Source organism: Perna viridis, chromosome 14, assembly GCF_037379345.1.
Source record: "Perna viridis isolate PV_CMFRI_1.1 ecotype Kerala chromosome 14, ASM3737934v1, whole genome shotgun sequence".
Classification (NCBI taxonomy): domain Eukaryota; kingdom Metazoa; phylum Mollusca; class Bivalvia; order Mytilida; family Mytilidae; genus Perna; species Perna viridis.
Window position 1 is genome coordinate 20,062,393 of NC_142458.1, and position 21,316 is coordinate 20,083,708.

Sequence of the window (21,316 nt, forward strand, 5' to 3'; positions counted from 1 at the left end):
GGAAACATATGTGGATATAGAATTAAACAGTTTACTTATTTGGCTTGGCCAATTGATTACGCACCAAATTAAACCTTTTATTTGTCATTATGACAGTATTAAGAGATTTCTAGCCCATTGAAATTTTGCAAGGACCCATCTCGAAAATAGTTGAGTGTCCATTTAGTATAGATTGGTCTTGTAGTCGCCGTTTCAGAATAAATTTTAGGTTTTGTTGATTTCAAGTTTAGGAGTAACTTACAAAATGTTATATTAACTCTTTCAAGGATATCAGCTACCAATAGTCTTATTTTTTTTTTAACTTTCTAAACTTTTGACTGGCTTGTTTACAGTCTTTATCAAACCAGGGTTTTTCATTATTTTACATATGTATTCCTTTCTGTTATTGAGTTAATCTGTGTTACCAATTAATTAAAGTGACATGTTGTTATAAAAGATTTACTGAATAAACTGATGGGTTGATTTGAAATCATTTGCCACATTGGCATGCGGCATAATATCCTTGGGGCACATGTTGTTAGCGATGTTTGCTATTGTGCGAGAGGATGTAGATTCTCATAGCACGACATAGTGTATCTAGTCTCTTAACAGAGAAATCAAAGATTTTAAAAAAATATCTATTCAGTAGATCATACCGCAATGAAACCTACTGGACAGAAAATTTATTTTAACCAATGTTATTAATGCGTACTAGACTAAGTATACCTTATAAGAATAACCAACCGCGATGAGGCGTAATCCTGAAAACCCGGGAATTGTATAGGAACTACATTTTTTTCATATACGGTACCGTTTGCATGTATGAATGAAACGAAAAAAAAATCTTAATTAAAAGGTCGTGATTGTAATGAGCTATGCAGTGTATCATATTGAACGAACGGCAAGTCTTTCTACCTGTAGTTCAGGTAATGAATAAAGGTTACCGCCTCAGGTGTCAATATTACGTAATTCGGTATTCCTTTGATCCTTACCTGTGCACCTGGACTCAAAGAACTATGGCCTCAACCGACCGTAGAATGCCCGGGGCGTAAATTGCACAGATTCAGATTCATAAGTCAATATTTAAGTCTCACCACTTGTACAACATATAAAAAACCATAATATATACAACATACTTTTGTTAAAAGTCAATAATAAAAGACTTAAAAGTATGAAAAGCAGTATACAAGTGCCATTCTATGAAGAATTATGAGAGACTATTAAGGTATATTCATATATGTATACATGAAAAATAAAATATAAGAAGAAATATACAGCACATTTATAAAACGTTAACTATTTAAATAATAAAAAAAACAAGTCCTTCTACATAAAATATTATAGCAGGTTTTAGCAGCTAATTGACAAAATTCTTCACAGTTAAAAATATAAATACATTTATCGTTATCAGACAATGTATAAAAAATATATTATATTTACACCCTTCCTCAAATAATAAATTACAAAGATCTGCATATAATGGACGTAAAGTTAAAACACGTTTTTCATCTTTGATAATATCTTTACAACTAAAACAAATGTGCTTAGACACCTTTTTATTTTCATAACGTCAAATTTCTATTGTTAAAAGGGCAACACTACATCTAAATTTTACAGATGCACTTCTATGCTTTTTTGGAAATATTTTGAGTAACAAGTTTGAAACACTGATTAATCTAAATTGAAATAAAGATACTAACGTCCAGTTTAGATGAAAACACATCACCTATAGTTCGAGTCTGTTATTTTATTTTGTTATGTTATTTAAAATTTGTGACTAACAAGTTTTATTGTAAATTACTGCTTGATTAAGTCTTCCAATGTACAATCTACGGTATTACATTTAGGAGGTTTGATATTTTTTAGAGGAATATGTTCTGCAAATCAGTCTATGTCGAGATACGCCATTATTTGAGCAAAATCGGCCAAACGTGATTATATTGTTTTTGTAAAGCAGTACTATTGTTATAGTATGAGCGCTCACATACTTGTACGATTTTACATAAAAATTAGACAATATAGAGCAAAACTACAGAGGATATTGTGATTACAAGCAAGCACTTCAGATTGAACATATTTAAGTTCCATGAATTATTCCCCGATGAAGACTGTGTATTCCCCCATAAATTTCTAATAATCGTGGAAATAATGAATAATTTACAGGGAAGGCATTTTATTTTACGCTTTCAAAAGAATATACATGTGTCGTGGAACCGTACCCAAAAAGACTTACATTCAGTATAGAGCAAGTCTCATGTTAATCTTATAATGTGAAATACAGCATGCATTCACATACTCTCACCGATACTGAGTTTTAAGTTTTACTCGGCCATTTCAGTCTTAACACAACCTTAGATCGCCTTAAAATTTACTGAAAAAATGATAAAAAAAAATGATAAAAAAAAAAAAAAAAAAAAATAATAAAAAAAAAAAAAAAAAACAAAAAAAAAAACAAAAATAATAAATAACGATCCTTGTATTTGTTAGCAGCCCTATATCCACTGTTTCATATTTCATCGCGCAAATCCAAGAACGGGCGTGCCGGGTTTACGCACCATAAAATTTGGGATTTTTATTGCAAGAAATATGCTTTTTCAGTAATATCTTTCCCAATTGTCTTGCAACTCTTCATACTAACCCCCCTCTCCTACCTGAAAACCCGAATCCGCATTTGAGTTTTAGCGATCCCGGAGTCGAACCCAATTTCAATCTAGTAGTAATTTATTCAGTCCCAGAAACCAGAAATAGAAGATAAGAATATCACACTATTTACTCCCTGTATACTACTACTACTAAGTCCACTTGTATTCAAGCTGCAAGAGAACATAATTATACGTCCTTGTATATACATGTGGAACGTCGAATAGTCCATATATATGTTCTGATCTTGCTACCCCCGAATTTTTTTCCCGATGCAGTTGGTATAGTTTCGCTTTTTACCCTTTGACCTTAAAGGCACTCTTCCACGAAAACGCAAATCACCTGATAAGAAGGGCCAAATACTGATAACATAGTGGAGTTCGAAAAAGGAAATTGCATTGCGTTATTCATGTTATTTGCTGATGAAAATTATAAGTAAAAAGAACAATTTCTACTGCGTCTGCTATCTTGTTTTAAAGATAGTACTTGTTTATTTTAAGTATATTTACCGGGTTCGTCGAAACACCCCAAAGACCGGTCTTAGTGTACTAAGACCATAAAAGTTGCGCTAAGAACAATAAAAATACACCTTTCACAAGTAAAAGTACTACCAGTGAATAGGACATGTAAAACTGCATGTAATGCTCTAAGTTAATTATAAGTCAGCCATTACGTGGGCAACAGACCCTGACCTGGACTCTCTGATGTCTACAGTTGGGTGTGGATATTTTTATTTATTTGTTGAACATTTGTTCAAAACATTTCAAACAAGACGTGTAGACATCCGATAGTGCCTAAGTTTTCATTTAGTATTCAACTGTAGATAAAATCGCAAGAGTAGAAATTGAGTTTAAATTAGAACATTAAATGATATGAAAAATGAAATCCTTTAAAAATTTATTGAACTCGAGCAATAAAAGTAAATGCATGCATTTTCGTCAATTTCAAGTAAAAACAACATAAATATGTATAAAATTCGCTTATTCCTATTTAAAATCAGCCATGTGGAAATCCGACAGTGGCTATGTTTTCATTGATTAGTAATAAAACTTTATGAGACAACCATCAATAATTTATTATTTCATGTACTTTCAAATCGTAAAATGGTATCGTTTTTTTTCCGGGGTGATTTTAAAACCTGTTTTACTTGAAGATATGACATGTTCTTGTTATTGAAATGCATAAGAACGAGGTTAAGGGAAATTTGAAAAAAAGTTGTTTCTGTCTGATTTTTCTTTTAGTTTCATAGTTCTTCCAAAAATATAGATATGATGATTAATTGGAAAGAAAGTAAAAAGCCGAAACATGATCACAAAAAAAAAAAACAAAAAAACAGTTAAATCTCAAGATACTATTATACTTTGGTCATTTACGATAACCAATTGATTTTCTCAACAGTTTATAGCAATTTTCAAATAAATTTTTAATTCATCAGTATTTTGGCCGAAGAAAATCCGATAGCGGAACTACATGCTTTATTTCACATGTGAAATTTAGAAATTTATTACACAGGGAAAATTCGATAATTTATTGTCATATATATCATAAATACATTGATATCAATTTGTGTCTGTCTTGTGTGTGTTTACCAACAGCGTAAGTTCTAGAGATGAAGTCGCTATGTATTCATGGTCTTTATCCCCACAAACAGACAACTTTGCACAAATGACTAAATATCAATATGTATCTATTCAACATGTTCAATGACTATTTCTATACATAATTAGTTGCAATATATGCATTTTTAGATACCTAATTTAGTGGTGGTACTTTTATTTGAGAAAAAGAAAACATCATATTATTGATCTTAGTACAACTTTTATGGTCTTAGTGCACTAAGACCGGTCTTTGCGGTGTTTAGACTGACCGATATTAACCTCACTATAAGAGTCGAATACAGGGATGATGAATTGAGGGAGGGAGGAGTCCATGCTATTAACGGTTCATTTTTTAGTAAATTTTGCACATAATTAGCAAAATTTCACATAAGGGCGGAACCCTCTGGATCTACAGGTATATATTACAAACTAAATATGCCGCACGCACTTCATCTGCCAATTTTGAATCTTGAATCTTTCCCAAACCGATAATTCAATAAAAAGTAAAGCATATGTGAGTCCCCTGGTTTTTAGGGCCAAAGGACTAGTCGCTAATTATTCATGAAATTAATACAACAAAGTATTAAAAAACAAAAACAAAAACAAAACATACGTCTGCTATTTTCCAATTGCTTGGTTTTAATATGACGATAATAATAACATTTCCACAAAATTAAGTTATAACTTAATGTGCAAGTTATACACATTGTTTAAAAGATTGTTTAAAATACAAAAGGCATTATTCTAGGTCGATGTTTTGGTTTAGCAGTTAAAAAAACGAAATTAAATCAGTCAAAGTATCTCAGCGTTTAGCGTTCAATAACGAAAAACAATATACACTTTATTAATAAATGTTACATGTAGACAATAAAAAAAATGAGTAGCAATCCATGCCAGCTAAGAATCGCGAAAAGGCCGATTCTATCTTGGTAATCTCTTTTTGTTTGGTCTAAAAACAAATCTTTCATCATATAGGATTATTTTGGAACCTTTTTTTTCTTCGTTACCAGATACATTATACCTCCCATGGCGGGGGTCAGTTGCAAACTCCACACAGATCTACAGCGGAAGTCGTTCGTATTTCTCTTACAGTCGTCGAAGCCAGGCCTTTCAAAATTCTCGGAAAACATTCAAATCATACGTCATTTTAAAATCAGATAACTTCGAGTAAAATCATTCACTTTTTCGGACTTTGCTATACTTTAGTATTTTCTGAGATTGCTGGCTGCAAGGGCCAACGTTTGTTCTGAACGTCAGACACTGTTTCAAAGCTAGGGGGTCAATAAAATGATTTATTACTTTAGGATATAATTACAAATCATAATAAATATGTTGAGAAGAAAAACACGATTGTACCATTTCTGTGCATTAATCACTTATTTTACATGATTCTAAGATGGGATGATGCCTAACTTATTTAAAGGAGGAAATCTTTGTTAAAACAAGATATACAAAAGAAGACGTTTTTTATATGATGCTGAAGAAATATGGAATCTTTAAAAAAATAATGTGTCAATTTATTGCAACACAATCGCTTACTAGTATAATATGAAATCACAGCCCTGAAAGTAAAAGTTCCCACAATAGAAACATTTTTCTGAAGTTTGTTTTTATATCCACACAAATTGACCAGCAATTTTTTTTTTTTTTTCAAAAACTTTGTTTGCACGATATGTATTTTCATTTAATTTAAATCAATTTAAAGTAACCATGACACAATCATTCATTTTAAAACAATATTTTAGTTTAGAAATATAATATGAGAATTGCATTCCGTACATATTTACTAGTCATATGACTACGCGCAACAAACGATCCCATTGTGTCATACTTGTATGCATTATGCGGCGAAAGGCAGTCATACGTTGATAAGTTGAGAAAGGTGGAGTAATGTTAAATTGCAGTTGTTCTCTTATACAACAAACGGTAGGTGGTACAAAAAGAATTGGCAAATCAGACATAAATAAGAAAGGAAACAACCACAAATGTAATTATAAAAACACTTTTTTTTTAAGTTTTAAAAGGTAGGAAAATGTCGATAATATAGGCTTCGTTCATCAGTATATATTGAATACATTTCCATCAGATATGGTTGATATAAACGAGCCTTATCAGTCGAACAAGTTTAAAATGTTATTTACCAGCATCTGAAAAAAAAAAGAAATGCATGACCTCATCATAAGAAATTATCAAACGGAGAAATAATTAAACATGCAACGATTATTTCATTTTGAATTGTGAATTTCCTATGAGAATGAAAATGGAAGAATTGGGCAATTGGGTAATGTAAATTGCGTTACAAAGAAGTTCATACGATTCCATAGCTTTATGTGTTGTGTTTGAAACATATATGACTACCAGTATACATCGGTTGCCTTCATAAACTTACTTGCATTCTGACAAGTGTCGCCATAATGCGTAGAAAGACAGGTACACTGAAAACTGGATCCACTGATAGCACACGTACCTCCGTTAAGACATGGATTGTTAGTACATGGGGTATCTTAATGAAAATTGTAAAAAAAAGTAAGCATATAATAAGAAACGAGTGGCATCTAAACAGGTTATTCGGTTTCCTTTTTCAACGTCGAACTGTAGTAAATTTTACTTTCAATTCTGAAATAGTAAAGTTTGAGAAACTCATATGTGAGTCTTTTCGTTTTTCAACAATGTTTGCCTTGCTCTGCCATCAATATTTCTTTTTTTATATTACAATCTAACACTTGTTTAATATAATTATATAATGCATTTAAAAGCCGTGAAAATATGAAAGGACAAAGCATATCAATCCTAATGGAAGGAAGAATAATAGATTACATACAAATGCAATAGTGTACTTTTTTATCTGGTGTTTCATAAAAAGAATTGTCATGCGAAAATAAATCATTTTCCCTTCAACACATGTCTTTTCGAAAATTACTTTAAAGAAGACTTACTTTGGCAAGTAGTACCAGAGAAACCATATTTGCATGTACAAGTGTACCAGTCTCCACTTAAATAACATGTCCCTCCATTAATACATGGGCCGTTTGAACATGGGGTATCTGCATATAGATAAAGTAAGTACCGTTAAGAAGTAATACATGTATTCGAACCTTGAAAAAAAAAATAAATGAGAACATATTTTAAAATGGACTCATTTGAAAGGTTTTGCTATTTTGAGAAAACTTCGAACGTTCGTCATTCGTCTCGATTAATATGCAAAATAAGGTTTGTTTTGTATTGTTATTCCCTGAGAAAGCAATAAGATGTTCTAGCTAATGAGTATAACATTTGATGGTTGTTGGAGTAATTCAAATATTGATAATTTTTTTTATCTATTTCTCAAGGAGACTTTTGAAACTGTTCAAATGTTTCATTGGTTGTGTTTGTATTTAAAATCAAACAATGTATATACTGAAAAAAGATCATTTATTTCCCATAAATGTACATCATGTATATCTTACTTTCGCATCTAACCCCACTGTAGTTTTTTTTACAAGAGCAGATGTAACCTGAACCATTAGGATTGCATGTCCCTTGGTGAAGACATGGATCACTGTGGCACGGAGTTACTGTTCAAATGGAAAAAAATAAAAGCTTATAAAACTGACTGTTCTTGTACATGTAGTCGAATTGTGCGCAGTAAAGGACACATATTGATAAAATTGAACGGACAAGATTTATCATTGTTTAAGGATTCTGCAGTGAATGAATGAATCCACATGATAAACTTTACATTATCATGTAATAACTTGTAATTACTGTGACACCAAAGTTGTAGTAAATTCAATTCAATAATGTGAAAGTGGCAGCTAAAGTTTGATTGTATGTGATACATTCTAACACCCTTTTTAAAAAATGTTAGAAAGTCATGACATAAGTAATTATTGTAGATATTTGAAAACAAGTAATAACATTAACATGACTACAGTCAAGGTAAGAAAAAAATAACGTAGGTAGAAAAGTCTTGAAAACAACTCTTTACATAAAACCAAGTATGATGTGTTGCAAAAAAAAGAAATTGCATAAAGTTAAAGGACTTCGGCATATATCAAATAAATACTCTATCATCACTTATTTTCTTCTACAGAAAATAGATACGGCAAAGTGCAACAATTGCACCAGCGATTACCACAAATATAAAATAATTATTTTCTTTACCGAAAAGTCTTCAAGAAACTTTAACATAACTTAGATATCAAAGTAATACCGTAAATAGAACGAAGATTTATTTTAAATGAAGCTAAAAAAGTAATATATGGGGACATATTAATAACAAACATCTCCTGACTGATGACTGGCGCATGAAATTGGTGGTGATGTTAGTTTTTTATATACCAATGGTATGTATAGTCTGGTATGATAGGGTATGCTCAAGGCCACACAATGAACGACGAGGAAACCCTTACACCGCATGAGAGGCTGCAGCTGGCATAAGCACATCTTTATACACAGGTAAATCGAAAGAGTTGCCCTTATTTACTCCAGCAACATAAAAATAAAAGGAAAGTGAAAACAAACAGACTTGAAACAGGTGCAAAATATGCAATTGTGTTAAAGTACTTTGGCGTGATAACAAACCTTCCCTGTTAAATCTGGCCACTGTGTAATATTTCACAGTATAACTCACCTAAAAATCAGTTAAAAACAGTTTGGGTTCCTTGTTAAAACATGTAATAAACTGATTATACGTTGCACAAATGAACATTACTTGTAGTTATAGGATACCCCAGCTATGAACCAGTTTAAACGTACAAAAAGTAATGTACTAATCATGTATGTAATGTCAATCTGAAAACATGTTACAAGTGTACCTTGACATCGCGTTCCACTGTAGCCGTTGACACAGGTACATTTATAGCTTGGCCCGACCGGTGTGCAAGTTCCAGCATAATAGCACGGGCTACTCTGACATGGAGTGACTGAAATCATGATTATGGTAGGGAAAGAATATAAGATGTTATGGTTACAGATATAGACAATACAAGTATCAAATGAAAACAATCACCATTGCAGTATTTTTGAATATTGAAATATACAACTCTCAACTTATATCTTTTCCCACAAATCAGGGCGCATGGTTTTGTTGTGATCGTATAAAATTACGGGTTTTTTTTATTTGATAAACATTGATCTTTTGAATGTTGCATTATTCATCTAAATAGATCATATAAAACAATATCTTCGAAATTAGAAATGGAGAAATGTCATCTTGTTCACAATGCACCAAACAGAAATTGCATGGGGTAGTCGAGTTATCAAATTGAAAAAAAAAGTGATAAAAGTCTGCGAAGGTAATATTCAATGAAGTGGAACCTGTCTGAATCTCTCAGCCATATTTATGCTTATTTTTGAGCAATAATGATCTGATATTTTGGCGGGAAAAGGATTTCTCTTGATTATAAATAGATTTCACAAAAGCATCTAAAACATAATGGTCAAGGCGTCTTAAATGAACTTACAAAAAAAGAAAAGTGGAAGTAACTGGGAAAAATATGATAATGCTAAGAAATATGTAAATTCAGAGGAGTCCGACAGTATGACAAAACATTGAACATGACAAGCGAACATCAGAAGGAATTCTTTATATCTGTTTTGTTTCAATGTGTTTAAAAGTTTTGAAAAACTTTAATATTGTTTATTTGGGTGAGACAGGTTACACTGTGAATTGTTTATATAGTTACATGTAAGAATAATATGAACGCATCGCATATTGAGTTCAAAGTTCTAAAAAATATAAAAAAAAGAACAGATTCGTTCCTTTTGTTTGACCCGACAATTGGAACAAAGACCAGTCGCCGATTTATATCAAGTCAATGTCTAGAGAAAGGTGTTGACAAAATCATTTTTTCCGGAAGCTTTCCGTGTATGCACGTTGTTGTAATTAGTACAGTTATCCACTTTTGGATTGACAAAATATTAGATTCAAGGTAACCATACTTTAAATCCATTAAAACAATCCCAAATTAATTTCATTTAAAAGATGTGTATCAGCTATATAAATAATTAAATGTTATAATTTCTTTTAAAATAAAATTAGACCTCAATCCTAACTATTTTACTTCCATGAGATGACGTCTACATTAAGTTTGAAAGAAAGCTGTCCCACAGGAAAAGTATTTAAAAACGTATTATGTTGCATATACTCGTAATGTACTGATATAATTCTGTTTCTGATTTATAAACAGATTTACAATTAACAAAAAACAATGACAGATCCACTTATATTTGATAATAGAACGATATAATGAGATGAAATTTTAACAAAAACGTATGCAATAATATCCTGATAAAATGTCAGCCATATAATTTGTTTACACATTTAAATTTGTCTTTATAAAACAATGATTTCCGATGCTTGTTCTATTAACATGACGACAACGTTATTAAACTCTGTAAACATTTTTCTGAGTACTTATCAGAAAACTACTACAAAGAAAAATCATCCAGAGGTTTTTTAAATATGTCATTTTTTCTTATTTCAAAAGGAAAATTAATTGGCACCAAAATGACTCTTGTGATGTTTTCTCTAAGTTTTCATTTAAACAGTTTCCCACCAGTTATCACGCCCTTGAAAGGGGCCGTAAAATCAACAACAGCAATTGAATGTCGCCTTACATTTACTTTGATTCATGTGCCAGTTTCTTTGAATTTCATTGGTAGAAACTATCGGTGTTAGAGTTGGCTTCTTATTATGACTTTTGCAATGAGTATTAATCGTGAAAGAGTAATCAAGGGAACCATATTTATAGCGGTAGTCAATAAAATGTAATCCAGGGACAAAAACTAGACATGGAAAACAGACATAAACAACAAAGGACATGAAGTAACTAAAATCATACATACAAAGTAACAAGAGCAAATAAACAACTCGGACTTCACTAAAAACCGGGAACATGGACCAGGTGCAACCGCAGAGTTGTGCATAAAAAATCAAGTTCAGAGTAGATAAACGAGGAAAGGAAAACTATGGCACGTTGACGAAATCAGTTTTCATGGCCAAGATGGATACAACATAACGCTCCACCAGTGTACAATCTGTTTTTTTTTCAAACTGACACTTCTCACAAAATGTGAGTAACTGTTTCCAATGCTGTTGATAAGAAATAATAGTAAATTGCAATTACTGAAATACTGTTAAACAAGTGATGGTTTAATCAATTAGTAATTGATTCTGCATGATTTTTAGATACGATTACATTTGAATGCCGCCAACTAAATGATAAAAAAACAATAAAAGAAGATAAAAACAACGCTACATAAAGTAGATAGCTCATTACTTTGACAATGGTCACCACTGTAGCCTACTGTGCATGCACATCTAATACCGACAGCTGTGTTTCTACAACTACCACCATACAAACATGGATTCGTAATGCAGCCATTTTCTGTGGACAGAAAAGTTTGAAATAAACTAAACACAATTTGTTTTTATATTCTAAAGTGTATAACGAACTTTTAGAAAGTTTCTGGACAGTTCCGTGGCGTAATTTTTAATACAGTACATTCCACTGAAATCTTGGACAATACAATGAAAGCGCATTGAATTAAGACTTCATTGAGTACCGTTAAAAATTGTTCAACTATATGATGCAAAGGAAAAAATATCTTGTCAAAAAAGTTATTTTTAAGTATGTAAATTTTTCTTATTTCTTTGTCAAAGATGACCTTCAACAAACAAATGATGTGAAATTGAAATATAAAATTCACTGACTTAAATTTCGAGAACAATAAGACAAAGCACAGGAATTTTTTTAAAAAAACATTCACATTTCACAGGGGTTCGAGTTGACAGTTGTAACATCGCTGGGAATTTTTCAGACCTTATATATAAAGTTTGCAATATTGATTTGTTGTGACATGCATCATTATTTTGATCCTCTATCCTACATAATAACACCTAAATGAACTGTCCTGTACTAAGTTACAGCCTAAGATTAATCCTACGAGGAGGAATGGCCCGGCCAGCGAAAGCTATATTTTTATATAGCCTAGCTGGCCAAGTGGTCTAGGGCGCTGGACTTTGTGCAGGCGGTGTTGCCATAGATGTCACAGCGGTACGAGTTCGAGTCCCGCGGAGGGAACGACCAAAAATTTGCATCGCAAATTTGACAGTTCTAACATCGTTTGGAATTTTTCAGACCATTCTCTCTCTCTCTCTCTCTCTCTCTCTCTACATATATATATATATATATATATATATATATATATATATAGCTGATTGATCAAATTTCTTTAAAATTGTACAACTTACCTGGCATTATTTTAAATTTTGGTTACCGAACTTTACTAATAAAGTCACAAAAACATTTCCATTACAGTTCTATAGATTATTTTCCCACCAATTACCCTTAATGGTCAAACCTTCAGTTACAGGTGTAGGGAAAATGCATGCACTAGGTGTACATGTATTCACGATGATATGTGTAATGATAAAGCTGTTTGAGATGATGATAGAAGCTATTTGTTTCTTAGATATTATGATTAACTAAGAAGTACATTTAGTTCAAAGATTGTCCATATCTAAGGTTATACAATTTGGTTTCATAATTTAACTTGGACGGAGTTCGATGAGAAGAAACGACTAAAGCTAGTGGTTCATTTATACAGGTTGTCGGAAAAAGGTGTCCATTGTAAGATTTATCAAGGAAACGAAGGTTAAAGCGGTAATCAAAAGAATGCAATCCAGGGACAAAGACCAGACATGGAAAACAGACATACATAACAAAGAACATAAAGTAACTAAAATCATACAAACAAAGTAACAAAAGTAAATGAGCAACTCGGACTCCACTAAAACAGGGAGCATGGACCAGGTGCACCGGTAGGGTAAGCGTCCTCTGCTTTTCTAGAAACATCCGCCGATTTGCTAATAAAAAGTGAAGTCCGGGGTAGACAAACGAGGAAAGGAAAACTATGACCCGTTGAATAAATCAGTTTATATGGTGCAGATGGAAACACCATGACGATCCACGAGTTCATGATGACGACCATAAAACGTCTGTAGTGATGACTTTAATCTTGTTGCAACATAACCCTGTTCCAGAAGCCTATTTGTTAGACTTCTAGCGCGATACAAAAGGTTTAGTTTCGACAAGCTCTGGCATAACGTATGAGTGATATGATTGCATCATATACAATGCTTCCCTTTGAAACAGAATGCAATCAGTCCATGTTACTTAGATGCTTACATGAGATTGATGTAAAATACCGAACACGAACGTTCCGATGCTTTGTAAGTGTGTACTTTATCTTAGGTCTACCTCCTTAAAGGACATTTGGATAATTAATTGTAATAATAGGAACATTATAATTTGTTCTTTCTTACTTTTACGATATATAAGTTAAATTGATAGAACATTTTATTGGTAGTGTACTTTATGGACTATAGTATTTATTCAAGTTTAATCAATCAAGAAAAAATATTTAATTATACGCGACATAATTTATTCAATCCAAAAACGTCGGATAAAACTCAAATTGAGTTTAGTCAGTCCAAAACACGGCTGAATAAACGCAAAATACGTTTAATCAGTCAAAAATATGTCTGATTAAACGTAAAATACGTTTAATCAATCATAATATGTCTGATTAAACACAAAACAAAGTTAGACAGTTGAAACGTGACTTACTCAGTCAAATATCAAATCTAACAATTGATTCAAAAGAATGTACCTAATTTATCAGTCAAATCCACTCCTATGGCAGTCAGTATCAGTTATATACAGACTTTATCAGTTACCATACGGCTGACTATTTTTTAAGTATATATATTTAAAAATTAAAATTATATCTTATTGTCATTATGATTGCGTCCACACGTACCGCTTGTGTTTTTTTAAAAAGATACCCTTTGTTGTTGTTGATTTATTTTGTCATTACATAATCCCATAGGGATCTGGAATTCCAATTTTCCAACATTGTTTCAATATTATTTGTCTTATATTGCCATTTCCGCATGACTTATGTCTTTTGGTTGAATTCATATTAATTATTTTTTTAATATCACTTTACTTTGGTATGCATTCTGCATATTGATGTCTTATGAAATTCTATTTTCAATATTTTTTGAAAATGAAAAAAAAATATCATTTTATCTAATGTTCCAGCTAGTGATCTATAAATTGATTTGAGATAAATAATGTAATGTGATTGGTTCAAATAATATTCTTATATCTCAATGGATAAAAAAATATTGACAAGCTCCTATTCACTTAAATTCCGAGCTACTTTTTTCATGTTTAAAAATAAAAATGTGTTTAAAATTAATTTATAAGAATTGGCTATGATAAAAATGTTCTCTACTACAAACAAAAACATAAAGTTTCAATGTGTATATTTTGTTTGTTGCACTTCGCACAATAAACAATATTCACATGGACAATTTATGTTATTTTTCATTAGCCAAAATTTTTATCATTGCCAATTCTTAAGTCAATACACTTGAATGATTAATGATTACATTGTATTGATATAAATGCGTAAGTTTCAAGATAACCATCTTAAAAATCGACCTGTTAGATTTTCCACTTACAAATTCCATTTCTTCCCTGATTAATTCAACATAAATTGAATAATCAAAACTGTTGTATTTTATTATTTATAGTCATAATAGTATAATTGCGTACACTGTATTTCAAGCTAGAAAGAGTTCCAAAGGAATAAGGCGACACACACGGATAAAATCATATTTTGTTTCTGTTACATAGACAATACCTTTTTTCTTTTATTTTAGGTTTTACTTTACTCGGCTGATTAGGGTTATAAGAAATTTTACCGAACTTATAGAAGGTAGGTACTTGTAAAAAAGAATAGCCATTAAAAAAATGGAGCATGGACCTCTTGTACCGATAGGGTAAGCGTCCTCTGCTTTTCTAGAAATACAAGCCAAAGTGCTCATAAAACGTCAAGTCCGGGGTACCCTATCCGCCCATCTGGGGCACCAAACCTAGTTTATCTGTGAGCAGAGCGCCTAAGCCCCTGTCATGGTTCCGTGATCTTTTATGAAAATATGTTCCACGAAAACGGGAGTAAAGACTACAACAAATAATGACTGTTTTCTACTATGAATAAAAAGCAAACGAAAAATTATAACAATCAAGTTTGTTTGGTCCATAAATATCAATAGAAACCCTATCATTAAGATATTTGTTTTTGATATTTTGTTTGTTTGTTTGTTTTTTTTTTTTTCAGTTTAATTGTGATTAATTGTTTGTGTTTACACCTTAGCATGTCCAATTATTGAAAAAAGTGCTTAGTGCATTTTCCATTTAGATTTTTGAAATAACGAGCAACAAAGAAATATAGGATGGAATTTATCATTTATTATTCATGCAGGCTTTATCTTAAATATCGAGTTAAGTACAATAATGAAACTCGAAACTTCACTTTGCATCACTGATTATATGTCGTTATACCTGTCTGAACCAAACTATTGTTTAAACTGAAAAGAAACGTTGCTTTAAATAGGCATCTTATGGGGGTCCCCTGGTATATATTATAGTATTGAACATGTGCCAACCAGGCAATTGCTCGTACGAGACAAACCATAAGTTTGAAAGGAATTTGTCTTGCATTATGATTGACTGATTGATTGATATGAAATAAACAATGCTTTAATAATTGGGTGAAAAATGTTTCTATACTAACAAAGAAAAACTGTGAACTTTTTCAAACATTCTATACGCAAAAACTTTCTTTCAACAGGATCGGTTGGCTAGCTTCAGGGATAGGAAATGCTAGGACATGACAATTAATAAGCAATTCAACGGGTGCTCTAAAAGCGCAGAGGAAGCTTATCCTACCAATGCACCTGGTCAATACCCCAGGTGGTTTCAATTGGAGTCCATTTTGATTAATGCATTTTGTAAATGTGTGCTTGTTATTTATTTTTTTTTTCATTCGAATCCTGATCCCTTCTTTCATGTCAAAATCAAAATAATTTGCTTATGCATAATAGTTTGAAGCTGTTGTAGAAAAGTTCAACTTATTGATTTATTATTGATATCTAGGGATATTTTGTATTATACAGTATGTTCCACTTGAACCCCAGATGTCTTTTCCGTTATTGGTTCGCTCCCAAGGATTTGTCTAGTACGACAACGTTCCAAACGAACCGGAAGTAAAATCTATATTCGTTCCAGTAAAGAGAGAACACACTTTGTTTAATTACTAGATTTGACGCCATTGATATTTACCTTATATAGACTCTAATCAATAGATTTGTCGTTCGTTTACATTTTTTATTGATTTGCATACACCCTAACCTCTTCTGTTATGGAAGAGCAATAATGCATTTTGATCTGTTCGAATTGAAGGTTTTAAATTGCAGTTCCCTAATACTAATGCTTCAAAAATCAATAATATCAATAATAATCCATTTACCATCAATTGTAAATGTCTTTTCATACAAAAAAAAAATGATTAATTGAAACTGCATTAAAGTAAGCCTAGTATTTTGCAAAACATCGATACTTCTACAAAACAAGTTCTTCTGTTTTGTTTATATAGAGCTTATCTCTCATTCATATTCAAATAAAAATACAAATAATTTCAAAGAAGTGTATTTGTTTTTCAGTTCTACAATGCAGATAAAATGTTGATAGACTACATGTGTAGGGAACTGGCGCATACACAATTTCTACACATTTTGTCGATTCAATTATATGATGCAGTTTGGACTTTTCAATTCAATTGTATATTTATATTATATATTAAGCAAGTGCTGCAAGATATTAATGGAAATATAAATTATTGCAGAAAAAAAACTTACCAACAGGTAGACAGACATAGTTACCGAGTTTTGCAACTACACATCTCTCACCTGCAGCACATGGGTTGGGCCAACATTGATTTTTCTCCTTAAAAACAAAACAAACATATTCCAAGTAAGACACTCAAAAGAGATAAAATACAAACATATTTCATAGCCACCTGCATACAATGCATATAAACCTCGTGGATCGTTATGGTGTATCCAACCTTACCATGAAAACTGATTTATTCAACGGGTCATAGTTTTCCTTTCCTCGTTTGTCTACCCCGGGCTTGACTTTTATGAGCAACTCGGCCGGGTGTTTCTAGAAAAGCTGAGGACGCTTACCCTACCGGTACATCTGGTCCATGCTCCCAGTGTTAAGTGGAGTCCGAGTTGCTCATTTGCTTTTGTTACTTTGTATGTATGCTTTTAGTTACTTTATGTTCCTTGTTGTGTATGTCTGTTTTCCATGTCTAGTCTTTGTCTCTGGATTACATTCTTTTGATTACCGCTATAACCTTGGTTCCCTTGATTACGCTTTCAGTTGTAGGTTTGGTCATATCAAACAATTTGTGATGCATGCATCAGCCAGCATGACTACACAGTTATTTTGTTTAATTTCCTAATTTTAAAATCTACGTACAAAAACTTACAATTTTCGCAAATTATATATCTTTTTGTTTTTTGTTTCGTGTTTTGTTTTGTTTTGTATTTTATTTGTTTGTTTGTTTTTCATTTTTGTTTTTTGTTTTTTGTTGTTAAAACAAAACTTATATAATCTAATTCCTTACATGAGAGGGGTATCAGCAGTTGTCAAAAACAATATTCATAATGACATTTCAGTATTTCTAACTCACAAAATATCCTTACATTATTTTCCCAACAGAAATTTATGGGGTGGTATATGGAAACTTTGAATATTCCATTGAAATGATAAACTAAATCTTATTTACACCGAAATTTTAATAAAAGTAAATACCTTTTAGCCACATGCAAGGTAAAAAAGTTCACTTGATGCATGTAAAACACCAACGAATATTCAAATCAAAACGCCATTGTGATCAATATTTCAAAATGCCTACGCTTGTCAGAAAGTTTTGTTTTCCATTGTACTGCGATTGTACTCTTTACACGAGACTTGGTTATATTTCCCTCTGCCGTTTTGTTCATATAATATTTGATCCACATCCTGTAGCAAAATTTTAAGTTTCCGTGTAATCAACCCCCCCTCCAAAGAAAATAATAAGAAAACTTCTTTATAATTGCATGTTATTATATACATACATACATAGTTTATTTACATTACAATTTCAAACAGTGTCCAATCATTGTAATAAATGAATACGTATGATGTGGTAAAAGTTTTTATCAAATAAAACAAACATTCATTCAGAATATAGAAGGAATTGGAAATGTAGAATATATATTCATCCTCACCAAGAAATCGATGGAAATGGGAAAATCATGGCAACACTATAACCAAGCGCATAGGCTGTTCGTTTTGTGTTTTATCAATGGCAAGAAGTATTTGAGAGAACCGAGATTCGAACGGTAAAAAAGAATGAATATAGCCAAAGGATAAAAACTGGAAAGGGAAAACAAGAAAAAAAAACATGAACTAACCCAAATAACACATGCTGAAACTACGTGGATTTTTGCACCAAGCAACAATTCTTACAATAAGACGTCTGCAATACGGTGCTATATGATTTAATCAATCACTTCGTCACCATGTATTTTTTATTGTTCGTGCAGTTTTAATTATGGAAAGAGTATTTTTTTCCTCGTTTGTCTACCCCGGCCTTGACTTTTTATGAGGAACTCGGCGGGTGTTTCTTGAAAAGCAGAGGACGCTGGTCCATGCTCACAGTGTTTAGTGGAGTCCGAGTAACTCATTTACTTTTGTTACTTTGTATGTATGATTTAAGTTACTTTATGTTCTTTATTGTGTATGTCTGCTTTACATGTCTGGTTTTTGTCACTAGATTCTTTTGATTACCGCTATAACCTTGGTTCCCTTGATTACTCTTTGACAATTGTTCTAATTCTAGTTTCCTTGATATCCCTGTCAAAGAGACAGCAATTCAACGAAACACTGCAAAAAGCATATAGGAGTCGACTACGGACATTCAATGAATGGTGGGACATTGCAATACTAGAGGTCTGCCGTTCTTTCACTTATGAAAAAAATATTACCGGATCAACTAATTGTGCATCATAATATCCCTTATAATTTGAAAAAAAAAAAAAAAATAAAACACAAAACAATTTTCACAAATCTTTGAGATTACTTGGAGGAAAATTACTTTAGCTATTACAAAGACCAAAATACCATTCGGCACACGATTAAAAAAGTTTCATAATATATGATTATTTCCTATATAAATCCAGAGTTTTAATGCAATATACAGTGAAACCCGCCAAAACCAAGCCCATTTTGGATTTAAGGAGGTAGACCTAGGGTAAGGAACACAACCCTTACAAATCATCGGAACGTTTGTATTCACCATTTTACATCAACGGCATGTAAGCACCAAAGTAACTTTGACTGATTTCATTTTGTGTCAAATGAAAGCTTGATAGCCTTTGGTGAAATTTAAAATAATACAAACATATCACTGACTTCATAAGTTATGTCTCTAACCCTAGGTCTACCTTCTTAAATATTGGTTTAGTTACGACGGGTGTACGGTTTGTAAAGATTCAAAATATATTTGAACTGATGTAAAAGGACGTCGAAATTTTCTTGTTTAGGAAGGTTTCCAATTTTTCAGGTTTCACTGTATATTCTGAGTTTTTATTTCCTTTGGGTGATTACCCAAAACTTCCATCGTACTTCCTTATACGTCTGCATTGTTGCAAATACAATATACATCGCATTTGTTTAGAAAGTCATACAAGCAATGTCGATAGGGTAAATACACGTCAGAGAATTGATGTGTCGATTTAAGTCTGTTTCATGGAGAATTTAATACTAATATTATGATAAACTCTAGGACGAAACCACAATGAATAGTCATAAGAAGCCGTATGCCATCTATGTCATAATATACAATCAGACAATTTAGATAAAACCGCGTTGGTTTTGATTTGGTACTGACCTTTCCAGTGAAGTTGTGGTATAAACTAGTAGACTTTCAAATGTGTAAAACTTCACGATTACATTACAGTTAATTATTTTCGATGTATTTCAATACAAACATGTAGTACAAAATATTGCAAGTTGTAAATATCAGAGTTCAAAACTGAACAAAAGATGAATTGATAATATTATGAAAATGCATTTGATTACTATATACAGATACTTTACATTATGCAAATTGAATCGAAAACAGTACATCTTAGGACACAATTTAAAATATGGCCAAAGTGAATAAGAGTTAATCGTTTGAATTTATATATTCTTCTGAATGAATGTTTTGGGTTTTTTTGGGGTTTTTTTTTGTTCTTGATGCTAAAAATCAACTGTGAATAAACATTATTAGCATTGATAAGATGATTACCATTTTCCAATCTGCAATTTCAGAAAAGAACGAATACTGTTTTGTCCATTTTTCATCACCAGCCATCGTTGAAAGCAGTTCACATGTATGACTTGTTTTATAGTTGACAGCATCGCACCCATACTGATAGAGACATTCTTTGATGCACCCTTTTGGTCCTGTGTAAGAGGTTTCCCTAATGACAAACGAATTGCTGTAAGTGGAAATCTGGTAGTCTCCACCTATAATGCTCAGCTGATTGGCGATGCATTGCGATGCCTTACAAAAACCACATACAATAACCATCCATACATACACATGGAAATATTGTGCCCAGTACATCCTCAAACGTCATTCACATAATTCGAAAAAAATATATCGAAGACTTTCAGTGTTTTATACCAATTTAGCAACGTATTGACGTTTACCCATTTTAACCAACGCTTGTAATTCTAAAACTTATTTTATATTTGTTCGGTTTAAATAACTGTTATCACTGAGTTTAAAACCAAATCGTGAGCATCCGTCCATTTTATAATATCACAAGTCTATTTAAATTTTAGTATTGCAAACCGATATATTTGATTGATTCTGGTTTACTGCACTTCGAAATGTTGAGGCTCGTTTAATTAAATGTCTATCAGTTGAAATAATGGATACTATAAAATATTTGTATAATATTGGCTCTATATATTTGTAGGATCGAAATAAGGATACAATAATTTGTTGGGTAATTTCTGTTTGGTCAATGCTGGCAATTTGAATATTATTTACTCAGATAAAATAAATGTTATATTCCACTGGAAGAAAGACTAGAAAAAAAAATGTGAGCTGAGCGGGATTGATGGAGCTTTTGTCAAGACAAACCACGAACATAC

At 31.9% G+C, this 21,316-nt stretch overlaps 1 protein-coding gene across 1 annotated transcript; it reads right to left on the reverse strand.

Moving 5' to 3' along the window:
- Positions 1-5,939: 5,939 nt before the first annotated feature.
- Positions 5,940-20,964, reverse strand: LOC148598561 (uncharacterized). The gene is made up of 8 exons (XM_088561679.1): positions 20,460-20,964; positions 16,972-17,059; positions 11,480-11,587; positions 9,014-9,121; positions 7,664-7,771; positions 7,154-7,261; positions 6,607-6,720; positions 5,940-6,364 (listed from the first exon to the last, which is right to left on the reverse strand). The coding sequence occupies exons 1-8, from the start codon at positions 20,778-20,780 to the stop codon at positions 6,351-6,353; spliced, it is 969 nt and encodes a 322-aa protein (XP_088417805.1). The 5' UTR covers positions 20,781-20,964; the 3' UTR covers positions 5,940-6,350.
- Between the last annotated feature and the right edge of the window lie 352 nt (positions 20,965-21,316).

Coding starts and splice junctions, on each gene's coding strand:
- LOC148598561 (XM_088561679.1), bottom strand. CDS start 20,780: ATGTACTGGGCACAATATTTCCATGTGTATGTATGGATGGTTATTGTA. Junction 17,060..20,459: donor AAATTGCAGATTGGAAAATG/GTAATCATCTTA, acceptor TTTGTTTTTAAG/GAGAAAAATCAATGTTGGCC. Junction 9,122..11,479: donor CAGTGGTGACCATTGTCAAA/GTAATGAGCTAT, acceptor TCATGATTTCAG/TCACTCCATGTCAGAGTAGC.